The 16,699-nt window shown below is 35.2% G+C and overlaps 1 protein-coding gene across 4 annotated transcripts; it reads right to left on the reverse strand.

Moving 5' to 3' along the window:
- Positions 1-1,548: 1,548 nt before the first annotated feature.
- On the reverse strand, positions 1,549-8,164 carry LOC111478264 (bifunctional protein FolD 1, mitochondrial-like). Of its 4 annotated transcripts, XM_023122444.1 has the most exons (7): positions 7,967-8,164; positions 7,857-7,890; positions 3,786-4,102; positions 3,018-3,254; positions 2,759-2,926; positions 2,087-2,277; positions 1,549-1,929 (listed from the first exon to the last, which is right to left on the reverse strand). In XM_023122444.1, the coding sequence occupies exons 1-6, from the start codon at positions 7,991-7,993 to the stop codon at positions 2,107-2,109; spliced, it is 954 nt and encodes a 317-aa protein (XP_022978212.1). In that variant the 5' UTR covers positions 7,994-8,164; the 3' UTR covers positions 1,549-1,929; positions 2,087-2,106. The 4 variants fall into 4 exon arrangements, with proteins under 4 accessions (XP_022978212.1, XP_022978213.1, XP_022978214.1 ...); XM_023122445.1 differs by lacking the exons at positions 7,857-7,890; positions 7,967-8,164 and adding an exon at positions 4,230-4,403; XM_023122446.1 differs by lacking the exons at positions 7,857-7,890; positions 7,967-8,164 and adding an exon at positions 4,269-4,359.
- Positions 8,165-16,699: the final 8,535 nt, after the last annotated feature.

The raw sequence follows: 16,699 nt of genomic DNA on the forward strand, positions 1-16,699 counted from the left end.
TATATATATATATATATATATATATATATTAATAATAATAATATATTTTAAAGCTTGAAAGTCTAAACCATCACTCTATTATTTTAATGGAAAGTTCTAGAATTCTATTTAATAAATATTTTATTTTTTAAATATTAAATTTATAATTTTTTTAATTTCAAAATTCAATAGCTTTTTAAATATATTTTTAGAATGTATAAAAAAATATTATAAAGAAACTATAATAAAAAATTATAATTTTGATTAACAAATAATAAAAAATAAATTATGATTTAAGTCAAAATCATTTGGTCTACATGTTGTGTCATAGAACACGCTGTGGAGATAGAGACAAAAAAAAAAATATAAGTAATATTTTAATGTCCTAATAAATTTAATAATATTTTTATATAAAAATAAAATATAATATTCAGCATAATTTCTACGCAGGCTCGCTTAACAACCTGCCAATGATAGAGCTTAGAACGCCTCACCGTGAAGCAAGTAAAAGAGCTCATAATTTGTTAGTTCTCTAGTCGGTCCAACCGTTGTTTCCGTTTATTTTCATTATATGGTATTAGAGTTTGGTTTCCATTTAAAAATTTTCATCAATCACGAGGCTCGGATACCATATTAAGCAACTGTAGGTTTATTTTAATGTTTTTAGTTTATGAATATACGAGACTCGAGATTCTAATCTCTAGTGTTTTTTTTTTTTTTTTATAATGTTAACAATGTACCATTCAGCCAATTGTAACTTTTTGGTCGGGTCAATCAAATCTACTCGAATATTTGACGTGTTGTAAATGTTTGATATTTCAATTTTATAAAATTTTAATTATTAAAAAGAAGAAAAAAACAACCCGACAATTTAACTAACCCTTGAGTTGGATTGGGTTAGGTTTAGTTTGGTTAGATCATAAACCGTGTTCGAGTCGATGTAGGTCACCAACTAAACCGATGCTTACATAAGTCAACCTGAAAGGGCATTTAAAAGGAAAAGGTGTCCGCATCTTAAATGTAAGCCTTTTTATAGAAATTAGGAATATGCGGATTTTTGTCTCTTTTTAGTCGAATATTCCTATTTGTTAGGTACACATAATTTCTTCAAATGGTTTAAAAATGTTTTTATTATGTGAAATAGCATTATTAGGCATTACACTTTTGATCATAAATTAATTTTGCATACATATCATAATACTTACAAATTTATATCGGTAATGTCGGGTTCTTTTTTAAGTTATGACATTATTCTTGACCTTTCATAAACATTTCAAAACTGGAGTAGAAATTCGTAGAGATGTCCACAGGATAGGATGAGGATGACAAAGTTTTGCCCGTCCCCATCCCTAAGAAATTTCCAATTATTTTTGTGAGTATCAAGATGGGAATCGGGTGTGTTAGCAACAACATATACATTTTTTTAGGGGTGTGTCAGCAACAACATTGGATCCCACAGAGATGGATTGGGAGTCTCACCTTAATTAAAACAGGGAATAAGTGCGAGGACACTATCTCACATTGATTAGAGAAGGGCACGAGTGCCCGCGAGGACACTGGACCCCAAAGTGGTTCAGGATCTCTTGCTTAGAGATCTGTTTGCTTGTATAATCAATTATTTGCAACGATAAAAGGTTCAACATCGATACTACACTTAGTGGTATCAGTCCTTTTGCTACCCGAATTCCATTATGCTTCATACCCTCTTATGGCTGTCTAAGAAGAGCGACATCGCTTCCGTGTTCAACAACATTCTGCTCATTACCTTAAATCACTCGAACAAAACTACATACTCTGTTTTGTCCATTTGTTCGGCAAATAAGGATAATTGCTTGCACATTTCTGATCTCATAATAAAATCTAGTTTAGATGAATTGCTCTTGATAACAAGCTTCACATGTCGATTTCTCGCCGTGCTATAGGTTTTGCATTATAAGGTCGACTGCATCATGTCAAAATAGTTAGGTAATGTTATAACTCGTTTGGCTCATTCTAATGTGTTGAGTAAGAGCATAGTAACTGTCACATGTTGAAATAACATCGAGTTTGGTAAAGTTTTGCGCTCATTTGGCTGATTATAGTGTCAGTGAGAGCATAGCAACTACTGCATGTTGAAATAACATCGAGTTAGGTAAAATTATACGCTCGTTTGGCTGATTCTAGCGTGTTAAGTAAGAGCATAGCAACTGTCACCGGTCCAACTCCGCCCGGAACGGGTGTAATAGCAGAAGCTACCCTTGATGCTTCTTCATAGCAAACATCTCCAATTAGTCGATGCCCATACTCACAGCTAGGATCCTGTCAATCCATGGTGGTGAACACGTTATAAACCTTATAAACCGATCAAATAATGCATCACAGTTAGTTTTGCTTGTTTTCTTGCACCTTCTTTGTTAAGTTTTATCTTATAACATTTGAATTTTTAGTCGAATTTTCTAAAAATAAAAGCACGTTTCTAAAAAACTACTTTTGTTTATTCAAAACTTGGCTTGGATTTAAGAACATCCGTGAAAATAGATTACAAAATAAAGAAAACGATAGAGGACTATTCTGTTTATAAACTTAATTTTCAAAAACCAAAAACTAAATGGTTATGTATTCTTACCAATCTAGTCGCCAAGGCCAAAAGAGTCGAACACCACTTTATGCATGGAAAATATGTCGAGAAGTTACATATCGACATATTTATAAAATTATATAAAGTTGAAAGGACGAAAATCAAAACGCTTTGTAAATTCAATTCAAGGATCCATAAAAGGTAGAAAGTTCAATTAATTACCTTAACTGGGTTCGTCCCCACATCAAGAACTACTGCACCAGGTTTGAGCCAACTACCACGAACCAGATTAGGAACTCCAGCAGCAGCAACCACTATGTCAGCTTCGCGAGTAATCTGTTCAGGATTCCTAGTAAATGCATGCACAACGCTGACAATAGCATGGTGCCTCTGCAGAAAACTGAACATTTTTCAGTACCAATATAATTTTACAACAAACAAAGTGGCACAAGAAAATTTGGACATGAAAGTGAATGTGGACCTGCAATAGCAAGGACGTGGGCAATCCAACAATGTTACTTCTTCCAATCACCACGGCCTTCTTCCCCGAGATTTCTACACCCGATCTGATCAACAACTCGATGCAGCCTTTGGGAGTGCAGGGTAAGAAAAGTGGTTCCCTACCCCACATAGCAAGATTCCCCATGTTAATTGGATGAAAGCCATCGACATCTTTTTCTAGTTGCACAGAGTTCAGGATTTTCCCCTCATCCAAATGCTGTTCCACAGAATTGAATTGTTAGTCTCCATGCATGTCCCAAAAGAAACCCAATGATTTCTAAATTCATGTTTATAGCAAAACATGTAACGACCCAAGCCCACCGCCAGCAGGTATCGTCCTCTTTGGGCTTTTCCTTTTGGACTTTCTTTCAAGGTTTTTAAAACACATCTGCTGGGGAGAGGTTTTCATGCCCTTATAAAAAATGTTTCGTTCTCCTTCCTAATCGACGTGGGATCTCACAAAGCATGTCGCCTACAGAAACTACCATGCCAGACAAGAATTACCAAATCAGGATTTGCAAAACATCTTTGTTTAATTTATATTGTGAAGTACTTTATAGACAAGAACCATCTCATATCTGAAACAGCTGTATGGTAGACAATAAAAGCCGCATGGAGATGATAATAGATGAAAAATACTTCCTCAATAACTGGAAACCAAGGAAGATAAGCATCACAATCATGTTGGTGGTATTTAGATTGAAACGTGCAAAACTAAATCTAATCATGATCCAGTTTTAGAAATTACTTGCGGTAGAGGAAGCTGCACAAGTATACCATGAATAGATGGATCTTCATGAAAACATGACAAAGCATTCAGAACTTGATCTTCTGTACAGTTATCAGGCAAAGTAGAAATCTTCGACTGGATTCCAGCTTCTTCACATGCACCTAGTTTCTTGCGAACATAAGTCTGCGAGTCCCTGCCTTGGCCGACCATGATTACAGCCAAGCCAGGAACGTTTCCAATAGAGTTCTTCATCCTCCTCACCTCACTAGTTATTCCTGATGTAATTTCCTCAGCAATCGCCCTACCATCAATTACTGTTGCAGTCTGGGGGGTATCTGCAAGTAACGTTAGATCATCAGATACCAAGCACACCCGGATAAGAAAGTATTCAATGAACACAATAATATAATAAACCTATACGGTGACACTATCTGGATTTGAACTGGGGAAAAAGGAGATGACATGTGAGGAGGGTTGAAGCGAAATGGTGATGTACCATACAATGTTGTGATGGGAGAATAATCAGAAAAGCTGAAACTAGTCCAAATATCAGGAAAATCAATGGATTTGAGAGGTGGAGACACTAAAATCTGGTGGGCATCTGTTGTGATTCTTCTTTTCATAGCTGCATATGTAAGTAGGACTCTCCTACTCAGACTCTTGTACAACAACGTCATGTGCACACAATGATCACTGTTACAATTGAAGATAGTTAGCAATATCGTTGTTAGTTACAACAAAAATAACTGCAGCTTTTGGTTACAACTAGTATTAGTTGATATGTAAAACAGCTAGGAAGGTGATGATCATTTCCAATTAAACCTTTAATGATAGAAATTCTAAGAAGTAGAACTCAGCTTCTCCAATGGTCCAATGGTTCCATCAAACATCAATTCGTTAGTAGATCAAATTGCAGTTATAGCTAATGCAATTTCATTTATATATAATTTCTAAGTATTAAACTTGACCGGAATGATGATATATCACAAATTGTCTAGTAGTATTTGGAATTTGGAGATAGCCAGCCAAGTGAGCATAGCTTGGATTTTGGAGGATCATTTTGCACCCCCTCACCCAACACTTCATGCACTCCGCTACTTATTCATTTTCTATACAAAACTTCCTTTCTTTATTTTGGTCAGTAGGCTTAAGGTTGACAGTACTTTGGAAACGCTAAATAGAATGACAAAGAACTTATAGTGGCCTTCACAAGTCCTAAAAGGCAGCTTCATAACTTTGCACCCTCATTAAATTATTAACCCATCCGCTAAAAATTTTGGGTTTAGTGGTCATCATATTACCTTTTATTATGCAGGCGAATTTCTTATGGGAGTAACAACTTGCGCTCGGCAATTTTTTTTTTCTTTTTTTTTTTTTGTCCTTTCCTTTTTTTTATAAGAAACTGAGCTTTCATGGAGAAAGATGAAAGAAATATAAGGGCATACAAAAAAACAGCCCACCAAAAATACAAGTATGCAAAAAGGATATGAAAACCAACTACAAAATGGTCCTCCAATATAACAAAATCAAATCAAGATCAAAATTACAAAAGAGCCCACTAAATGATGCCTAAATGGAGAGACATTATACCTATCCCTCTTCTAGACATCCTCACACGATCTCTCCACCTCTCTAAAAACCTTGTTCTTTCTCTCAATCCAAATACCCCAATCAACAGCAAAAGAACTAGCTTGCCACTAACACTTTTGTCTTTCTTGCAAAAAGACGAACTCAAGAGCACCTCCTCAATCATAGAATATCAATCGCTCCTCCACGTCAATTGTAAACCAACATAGCTCAATCATCTAATTCAGATCGACTACACAAAATGGCAACCCTACAGTAAGTGGTGAAGGTTCTCCTCCTAGTGTTTGCAAAGAATGCACTAATGCGGGTCATCACCAAGGAAGAGTGACGTTGATCTGATCTATAGTGTTAACCATACAATGTAATACATGCCACACAAAAAAATTGACGTTCTTTGGAATTTTACTCTTCCAGATAGCAGCAAACGTTGATGCAACGTGGTTAGAGAAAGGAGTGTTCAGGCAAAGTTGACCCAAACAAATTTCCAGCCCAGTCCAATATGCTACAGAATCATCCCCCCCTATTCCAGCGTCATATGAAGGTCCACTAAATTGGGTTGCCTTCATTTCTGACTTGGCCAAAGATTTGAGCACCCATAACCATGTCAGTAACTCCATGTTCATCCCATTTACAAAGTTCCCTTCCACAATGAAATCAAGTTTATTCTACAGTTGTCCAACTAATATGACATTGGTTTTAGCGGTTATCACTTGTGTCTAGGCAAAGTCGGACCAAACAAATTTCCACCCGTGCAGGCCAATATGCTATGGAATCATACCCTTCTCACTATTCCAACGTAATATTAAGGTTCACTAATTGGGTTGCCTCCATTTTATCTAACTGGCCCAATGATTTGAGCACCCATAACAAAGCTAGTAACTCTATTTTCAGCCCATTTACGAAGTTCCCCTCTACAATTAAATCAAGTTTATTCAACAATTATCCAACTAACACTTTCATACATACATCAATTCTTCCTACATCACCACATACATGTCCAAGTTCCAACTAAAACAAATGAATTCCTCTCTCGTCATAGAACAAACAATAAACTTCCCTTTACTGTTTCTGAGAACTAACTCATATAAAAGAAAACATAAATTTCCATCCAAGAAGTTTAGTGCCTCCTAAAGATCACTCATTTATTATATACTATCTTGTGAACTTGATGGGGCATATACTACTCTTTTTTACCAAAGATACCCATTCCATATAACTAACTACCTAGACATGCTAAATATCCCATGCTCCCTCCTTTCATTCATAAACTTAATTGGAGGTTTACTGGTCTTATTTGAATCTAGATTATAAATGAGTTTTTGATGTACATGTGAAGTTCAAAGTTGATAAATTTAATAAACGAATAAGATAAGAATCAGCCGAAAAATATAAGATCACAATTTCTCCAACAAGATAAATCCAAACATATGGAATATATTTCCATTAAACTTTTGCCCTAAAAGTCCGAATGGACACCCTAAAAAATGTTCTATCTAGTTTCAATTAGAGTCAACTATAGTATCAATACAAGTAAAAAAATGTTTTCTCCATGGGAATCCAAAAGATGAAGTATAAATTGCACCTCTTCTGGGGTTAGAAGCTCAATTTGCAGAAAAAAAGTTTACCTATGAAAATCTCTCTTCAATTAGAAACCAACTAAACACGGTTAGGAACGGTTACTAAATCAATTAGAAAAATTCAATACGGAGAAATTAAGATAGATCATCAATGGTTCTTACAGGCAAGTCTATTTGTGCATGATGTTTCTACAGACAGAAAGGAAGGAAAGGTTAAGAGCCCAATGTTTAAAAATTTACAGAATACTTAATTCATAGTCCAGTACTAGACCCATACTTGGTGTCTCTTGAACACAAGTTTTCTTCCCTTCACAGAAGCCACACCTAGACTAGAGTACCTAGCAATGCTTCAGCCACTATATGCAAAAGCTCAAGTGGAAGGCCACCATGGAAGGACAATAATGACACTTGCAAAGAATATCTCCTACTTGTAGTGTGGATGATGGGTGAATTCTCATATCTTCAAACTGTAGTGGAAACATAAGTAAACACATGCCGAAGGCTGTACACTATAACGGAGTAAATTAGAAGAGCTACAATTACTTCTGTTTCTATGCGCATCGAGTCTGTAATTACAACTTAATCAGTAGTGGTTGATGAAATCACAATTCTTCTTCCTGTCATTCTTTTTCTTAGCTCTGTCTAGTACAGCTGTTTTCATTCTCTTGTCGCCATAGTTAACTCTAAGTACACTCTATAATCTATACCAGTTTCACTACCAAGATGCATCTGCTTCAGAATGCTAAATTTGAAAACATCACAGTAACAGCACCAAAATCATCGCATAAATTATCAACACCTTCAAGAAGAAAATAAAGAATCGACGAAGAACTGTTGCTCATCACATAAAAATCCAAAGAAATAGGAAGAAAATAGATGCGATAGCAGAGGAAAACGCCAAAAAAACAACAACTACTACTACTACCTGAAGGTAGCTCCGGCGTTCGGCGCTGAAATGCCTAAATACACGATTAACCGTCAATCGAAACCTTGGAGAATCCAAAACAACGGTCTACAACATCATCCTGACCTCACATCAGCAAATTTTGTGAAAGAATTCATGCCTCTCACGTCTTTGACTCGAAAATTTTTCCTGTTTCCTCCATCGCCGCCAGTGGTCGCCTTTGCCTCCGCTACCGTCTTTAATCCTTTCTTGTACTCAATGGATTGCAAAAACGGAGTGATAATCAATGAACTGAGCAAATCAAAGGATTTCGTTAAGCTAAAATTAAATAATTGCATATAAAATATTAAAAATGTAATAATTGTTTAATACTTTAATATGTAATTTATTTTTACGACTTTTGATAAAAATTATAATTAAAATTAAATACAAGAGAACGATGTAATATATAATATAATTAATTAATTAATCAATTCAAATCAAAATAAATTAGCGATAATTAAACAATTTAATTTAATTGTAAAAAAGATAATTGAACAAGGATAAATTAATTAGAAATAATTAAAGATAATGTAAAATATTAATTATAATTGTATTAGTTAAAATTTAATAAATTAAATAATATATTTATATTTAATTAATTAAGTTAAAATTTGAGAGATAATAACATCACTTGAAAAAAGAGATTCACGAGTGACAGAGTGGAGAACATTGTTTACTCGAGACTAAAGAATATAATAAAAATAAATAATTAATTAATTTTGAGACTTTAATAATAATAAATAAACGGACGATTATGTATATATTTTTTTAATTGTTAAAAGACTACGTTTTAGAATTAAATTTTAAATTTTTAAAAATTATATTGTAGAATATTATATATATATAATGATTTTTTTACAATTTTTTAATAAAAATGACCAATTAAAAATAAAAATTTTTAAATAACTATTTTTTAATTAATAATAAATAGAAAAAATAACTATTTTTTTTTTTTTAACCAATAATTTTAGCCACCCGACTTTTTTCTATAAATGTAACCTTGTCTTCGCGTATCTACATACTAATGACCTAAAACGGTAGAAAAGGACATTACAATGGATCGACACACAAAGCTTTTTGATTTCGTACCATGTTAAATCACCAATCAACCCGAAAGTTAACTCATATGTTACGGTATATCTAAGTATATCAATACTGCAGCACAATCATAATGTGCGAAGTTCAAAATCTAAACTTAGCCTCAATCATAATAGTCATAGTAAAACCGAGCTAGGTCATAGTTCAGATTTGAGTAGAAACCGAACACGTGGTTACCGAGCTATTGTTTGTTTTGATGAATGGAAGAAGATGCTCCCTAGTGAGTGATGGAGAGAAAGGACTTCTAGTTTTAGGGATTGTCTTCCTTTTCTCTTACCTTTTTTTGAATTTTCTTTTTGTCCTTTGCCTTTTAGCTTCTTCTTTGTATTTCATTTCAATTCTTTATATATATATATATATATATATATATATATATATTATTGGAACTATCATGCTATCAAATCAAGAAGGATGATGGGGCTCGAGTGGTTCGAGATTATGCTAAATTTAAGGTTTTCGATGGGTTTGAACATATTATCGTTTTTATGTACTTAAAGAAATTTATATGCCAATATGAGCATAGCTCAACCTTAAAATACATAAACTTTTGTTAAAGCTATATAAGATCCCACATTGATTGGAAAGAGGAACGAGTGTCAGCAAGAATGTTGAGTCTCGAAGGGGGTGGATTGAGATCCTACATCGGTTGGGGAGAAAAACGAAGCATTATTTATAAGAGTGTGGAAACATCTCTCTAACCGACGCGTTTTAAAAACTTTGAGGAGAAACCCGAAAAGCCTAAAGAGAACAATATTTACTAGTGGTGAACTTGCATTGTCGGTCGAACTCATTGCTAACTGACATACTGAATTTAGATGGGAAACGAAAAAGAAAATCGAGATCGAGATATTTGTAAACTAAATTATTCGAAACCGACAAAATTGAATAAACCAACAAATACAAAACAATCGAGTGTAGCCAAATCAAACTGCAATTATTTTTCAACCTTGAAAAAAACCAGCGAAAAGCATGACCAATTGAATCAATCAAAACGACTTACGCAGATCTTATCCAAACGAGACAAGTGTCGGTTTGAAGTGACTTTCTAAGAGGTTGAACACAGCGTCCTCTACATTTTTCACTTTAATACTCGAGAAAACCTGATCTAACCTAAAAATACAGTTCAAATCAAAACAACTTAAACGAGACTAAAAGCCAACTTGAACCGACTTTCTAAATCCTTGAGAAAACTAGATCAAACCTAAAAATACAGTTCAAATCAATCGAACCAACGCAGTAGAACTCGACCAGTCTCATCGATCTTTTCCAATTCCAAAAATACCCCTAATCCCAAAACTTTCAAAAACATAATACAAACTTTGGGGGTACCATAAAGAGAGTAATAATAGAGAGAGAGGTCCACATGTGAATCTTGGAAGAAAGGGGTAAAAAAGGTACAAATAAAGAACATTGGAGAAGGGTTTGGTATTTTGGAGGCAAAATAGGAAGCACGGCGGTCGGTATGTTTTCAAGACGTTTTTGGCTGCAAACTTGTTGGCTCAACTCTATTCAACTCCCATTCACTTGTTTCCTTCTCCAAATCCTCTTCTTATTTGTTTTTATGCATAGTTTTTGCTTGCCTTTGTTTCTTCCCCACATATTTTATCATTAAATTCAAGTCGATCGTGTGATGTTCCACATTGATTGTGCAGGAGAACGAAACACCCTTTACAAGGATCTCGAAACCTCTCCGTAGCGTGTTTTAAAGCCTTGAGGAGAAGGTAAAAGAGAAAAATATCTGCTAGCGATGAGCCTGAGCTGTTACAAATGGTATCAGAACTAGACATCGGGCGATGTGTCGACAAGGAGGTTGTTCTCCAAATGGGGTAGACACGAGGCAGTGTGCCAGTAAGAACGCTGGACCCTGAAGAGGGATGGATTTGGTAAGGGTCCCACATCGATTGGAGAAAGGAACGAGTGCCAACGAGGACGCTGGGCCCTAAAGGGAGGTGGATTGTAATGTCCCACATCGATTGGAGAGAAGAACGAAACAACCTTTATAAGAGTATGAAAATCGGGTGGATTTGGTAAGGGTCCCACATCGATTGGAGAAAGGAATGAGTGTCAGCGAAGACGTTAGGCCCTGAAAGGGGGTGGACTTGGTAAGGGTCTCACATCGATTGGAGAAAGGAACGAGTGTCAGCGAGGACGCTGGGCCCTAAAACACCATTTATAAGAGTATGGAAACCTCTCCCTAGCAGAAACGTTTAAAGCCTTGAGGAGAAACCCGAAAGGGAAAGCCCAAAAAGGATAATGTTTGCTAGCGGTGGACCTGAACCATTACAACCGTTCATTATTTAAAAATATTGTCCGTTTTAGCCCCTTATGATTTTAAAATTGTTGAAGGAGAGTTTTTCACACCCTTAAGAATGTTTCTTTTCTCACAATCCACTCCCCTTGAAGATCCTCGTTGGTTCACCAACCCGCAGTTTAGCTATAGTACCATTTTTGAGTTGTTAATATGAACATAGCTCAAACTATCTAATTACTTTATAGTTGGTTTTAACCGTCGTTACCATGTTTGTTGTACAAAAAAACACTATTATTTTAGTCGAAATAAATGGTATTATCTAATTTAATCAAATATAAAGTTAAAATTGATTTGAAAATGATGTCACATAGGTCTTTCGATTTTAATACGTCAATATCACGTCAATTTTCAATTTTAATATTGTTTTCGTACTTTCGATAAATTTCAAATTTAGGTTTACTATTGATGATTTTTTTTAAAAAAAAATATATATATATATTAGCATTCTCTTTGTAAATTTTGAAAATATATTCACGTGGTGCATTTTAATACATGAAAACTCGGACCAAGCTACTTGCTCCTTGCTTCTAAGAGTGAAGACTATCCCTAGAGACCAACCCGAGTCATTTCATAGAATTACTCTAAGTAAAACACATTTAACTATAAAGTTATTATGAATGAGCGGCCGAAAAAGAAGGTGCACCTTCTTGATATAGATAATAACTTTCAAATCTCTTAAAACTTTCTTAACCATTTTGTCATCATGATCACTCTCATTCAGATAGAGTCTCAGTTTATTCATCCACCACTTATTTACTCGTCGAGTGTCACTTCCTCCCCTTCCTAAATGTCTCCACCTTCACTCCACCACGACTATCGTAGATGAGCACTGCCAGTTGGTGCCAATCATCATTGCCACCATTGGTCACTCCATCACCGACCGTCACCACCCGTCATTGGAGCCGACCTCATCTCATCACCATGATGGTCATAGTGTTTTAAATATAATTTTGAACTTCATTCATCATGTTTCCTAACAATCGTCCTCGAAACTTTTATCGACCATTTTACATATGAAGATCATTATCATTTAAAGGGTAAAAGTGTAATTTGATAAAGTTAAAAGTTTTAGATGAATTTTTACTAACATTATTTTATAATTTTTTTTCCTGATAAATTACCGGGTTAATCCTTGAACATGGTCCATAAGCTTTCAAATGTATATAATATTTATGACAAATTCTGCAACCTCCTAAGCCCACCACTAGCCGATAATATCCGCTTTGACTCGTTACATATAGACGTTAGGCTCACGATTTTAAACGCGTCTGCTAAGAAGAGGTTTCCACACCCTTATAATAATGTTTCGTATCTCACAATACAACCCTTGTAGGGGCCAACGTCCTCACTGTCACACCGCGCAGTGTCTGACTCTCATATCATTCGTAACAATCCAAGCCCATCGCTAATAGATATTGTCCACTTTGACCCGTTATATATCATCGTTAAGCTCACGAAACACATTTGCTAGTGAGAGATTTCCAAGACCCTTACAAGAAATGTTTTAGTGAGATCTCACATCGGTTGGGGGAGGAGAACAAAGCATTCTTTATAAGAGTGTGGAAACCTCTCCCTAACAGATGCATTTTAAAAACATTGAGGGAAGCTCGAAAGGGGAAGCCTAAAAAGGACAATATTGACTAGTAGTGAGCTTGAGTTGTTACAGTTTCCTATCTCACAATCCACCCCCTTGGAGCCCAACGTCCTCACTAGCATCCCACCTAGTGTCTGGCTCAGATACCATTTGTAACCACCCTTTTGGAAGCCCGACGTTCTCACTAGTACACCACTCGGTGTCTGGCTCAGATACTATTTGTAACCACCCCTTGGAGGCCCAACGTTCTCACTAGCACATCACTTGGTGTCTGGCTCAGATACTATTTGTAACCACCCCTTGGAGGCCCAACGTTCTCACTAGCACATCACTTGGTGTCTGGCTCAGATACCATTTGTAACCACTCCCTTAGAGGCTCAACATCCTCACTAGCACAGCATCCCGTGTCTGGCTCAAATACCATTTGTAACCACCCTTTTGGAAGCCCGACGTTCTCACTAGTACACCACTCGGTGTCTGGCTCAGATACTATTTGTAACCACCCCTTGGAGGCCCAACGTTCTCACTAGCACATCACTTGGTGTCTGGCTCAGATACCATTTGTAACCACTCCCTTAGAGGCTCAACATCCTCACTAGCACAACACCCCGTGTCTGGCTCAAATACCATTTGTAACCACCCCCTTGTAGGTCCAACATTNTCACTAGCACATCATCCGGTGTCTGCCTCGGATACCATTTGCAACCATTCCCTTAGAGGCCCAACGTTCTCACTAGCACATCACTTGGTGTTTGACTCAGATACCATTTGTAACCACTCCCTTAGAGGCTCAACATCCTCACTAGCACAGCACCCCGTGTCTGGCTCAAATACCATTTGTAACCACCCCCTTGGAGGCCCAACATTCTCACTAGCACATCATCCGTTGTCTGCCTCAAATACCATTTGCAACCACTCCCTTAGAGGCCCAACATCCTCACCAGCACACGATTCGGTGTCGGGCTCAAATACCATTTTATGTCTAATAGATCCACAATTGTGAGAAAATTAAAAAATAAGGACTAAAAGTTGCAATTAATTAATTTTTAGAATTTGAAAAAGATGAGGAAATGGGGGGTGAAAAGAAAAAGAATGGTAGGGATGAGGGGGCAATTTGCAAATAAAATAAATGTGAGGTCCCTATCAGCAGTCTCACGTGTTTGGGTATTCAGGGAAACGTCGGCGACAGCGTCAGAAGCCGCAGAGGCCGCCTGAAAAAAGAGCTTCCACTTTTTACACGCCAAAATCTCTTCTCCTTCCTTGTATATATACTTCTTTTCAAACCCCTTATTATTACATATGTTCAAAAATTATATATTTGGTCCCGGTACTTTCATCGATCTAGTAATGATTCCTATACTTTAATATGTAAGGACGTAGCTCGAGAAAATCTTGCTTAGATATAACAAGGGTCGGGTCGGGTACGGTAATTGTCCAACCTTTAATATTACTATCATAAGTGATAATTCTTCAATTTTTCTACAACGTGATTAAAATGTCGATTCATCGCTCATGTTGATGTCGAGAACTTGTAGATGTATGAACAAATTCTGGTAATTACTTGACCTCGTGTGTGCAAAAAATGACAGTCAATTTTTTTATTTCTCGACTAATTTTATCTAAAATTCAAGTAATCACTTTTCCGGTGCATATATATATATATATATAATTAAACCTATAAATATACCTTATATACCGACCCAAAAGCCTGCATCTTTCACCTTATTATTTTACTTGGCCTTAAGCTTAAAACAAATATCGATCTCGTTGTCACGTAAATCGAAAATGTGTTACATTATTTTAAATTTGACTAAACTATAGGGACCATATAAAACCTTTTAAAATTATAGGGTCAATTTTTTAAATAATTGTCATATTTGAATATTTGAAAGTACCGATATCAAAATAAAACGTTTTTTACCGAGAATGTTTCTCATTTTTACCATATATTTTTTTTTAAACTATGAAAAATGTGGAATTATTTCTTATAATAATGTGAAAACCTCTCTCTAATAGACGTATTTTAAAACCATGAACTTTACGACCATACGTAACGAGTCTAATATTTACTAGTAATGAGTTTGAGTTGTTACAAATGATATTAGAGTCAGTCACTAAAAGATGTGAGGGGTGGATTGTGAGATCCCATATAAGTTATAGAGGAAAACGAAACATTTATTATAAAAGTGTGAAAACGTCTCCGTAAACCTCTCCGTAAGAGACATGTTTTAAAACTGTGAGATTGACAACGATATGTAACGGATCAAAATAAACAATATTACTAACGGTGAGTTTGAGCTGTTACAAATAGTATCAAAGTCAATCACCAAGATCTCACATCGATTGGAGAGAGATTTAAAACTGTGAAGCTAAGGACGATACAACTTTGATTGGGAATTTAACTCACTTTTGTGTAAATAAATAAATAAATAAATAAATAAAATAAAATAATTTATTTTTGAATTATTAAAAAAAAAAAAAAGTGGTGGGGGTAAAAGAATGAATTCACATGCATAAAAAATCAAGAGGAAAAGGGCGAAAAGAAAATGGGGGAATGGGAAGCAAAATGTCAAACACAAGGCATTCAATTTGGCATCGGGGAACCGCACCACTTGACGACAGCTCTTCCGCCCCACGCCTCGATCCCACCGCCGCCCCCCGCCCCCGCCTCTCCGCCCCTCCACCACAAACGGTCAAATTAAATATTTTTTTCAATTTTCAATTTTATATCTGGCTAGACAAAATCTATAACGACCCATTTCCAATATTCGGATCGAGCTTTGGAATCTAGCATTCCCGTGTAACATAGTCACCACGTTACCTACCTACTTTACCTTCTTAGAACTGAAAACTATCTCTACATACCAACACGAGTAAAAAAATTTATATGAGGTCACCCAATATGATATCGGTTCATTCATATACTCCTTTCCTACTTGTGAGATCCCACATAAGTTGAGGAGAAGAACGAAATATTCTTTACAAAAGTATGAAAACTTCTCCCTAATAAACCCGTTTTAAATTTTTTTAAAAGGTTAATTTAGTGAAAGATCATGTGTTTATAAGTGAGGAATACTATCTCCATTTGTATAAGTCACGAGAGCTTGTGCTCAAAGACAAGTGAGCTAAGCCAATTTGTTTTTACGTCGCCTACGGTCAAACGATATATGCTCGAGTCTCTGACCTCAGTTTAAGAAGTTTTAGAATACTAAGGGAAAGAGAGATTTTGAAAGAGACCGTTATATATGCAAGCAGCTCACAGTAGTAAAAAGAAACCAAAATAAAACAATATTTATTAGGGTTTTTATTTTTGTTTTTTTAATTATTTATAATTAGTGTTATAATTATATAAATAATTAAATTTATAGCTACAAAAAATATAGAATTTAAAATATATTTTTTGAAACATACTTTTTGGCTTCCATTTCCCCATATATATTGACTTTTTTACCCCGTTTTTTTTGGGATAAATATAATAATAATATTATTATATATTATAAAATGTCAATATTCTCGCTTTCCAATCACCTCCCCCACCTTTATTTATTTATTATTTTTTAAAAAAATAATATTAATTAATTAATTAATTAATTAATTAATATCCCACCTTTTTTACCTATCCCTTTTCTTCAACCTTTTCAAACTTATATGGGGATTTTACCAATGCACTTTTCCTTGGTTTCCCAATGCCTCAATTTATTTATTTATTTATTTATTTATTTTTATAAGTACATATTTCAAGTAAGTTCTAAATTTTAAATTACTTTAATTTTTTAATTTAAAATATAATTTTAATCCCAATACATTTTTAAATAGCTA

The sequence above is a fragment of the Cucurbita maxima genome, unplaced genomic scaffold (assembly GCF_002738345.1).
Source record: "Cucurbita maxima cultivar Rimu unplaced genomic scaffold, Cmax_1.0 Cma_Scf00004, whole genome shotgun sequence".
NCBI classification, from domain to species: Eukaryota; Viridiplantae; Streptophyta; class Magnoliopsida; order Cucurbitales; family Cucurbitaceae; genus Cucurbita; species Cucurbita maxima.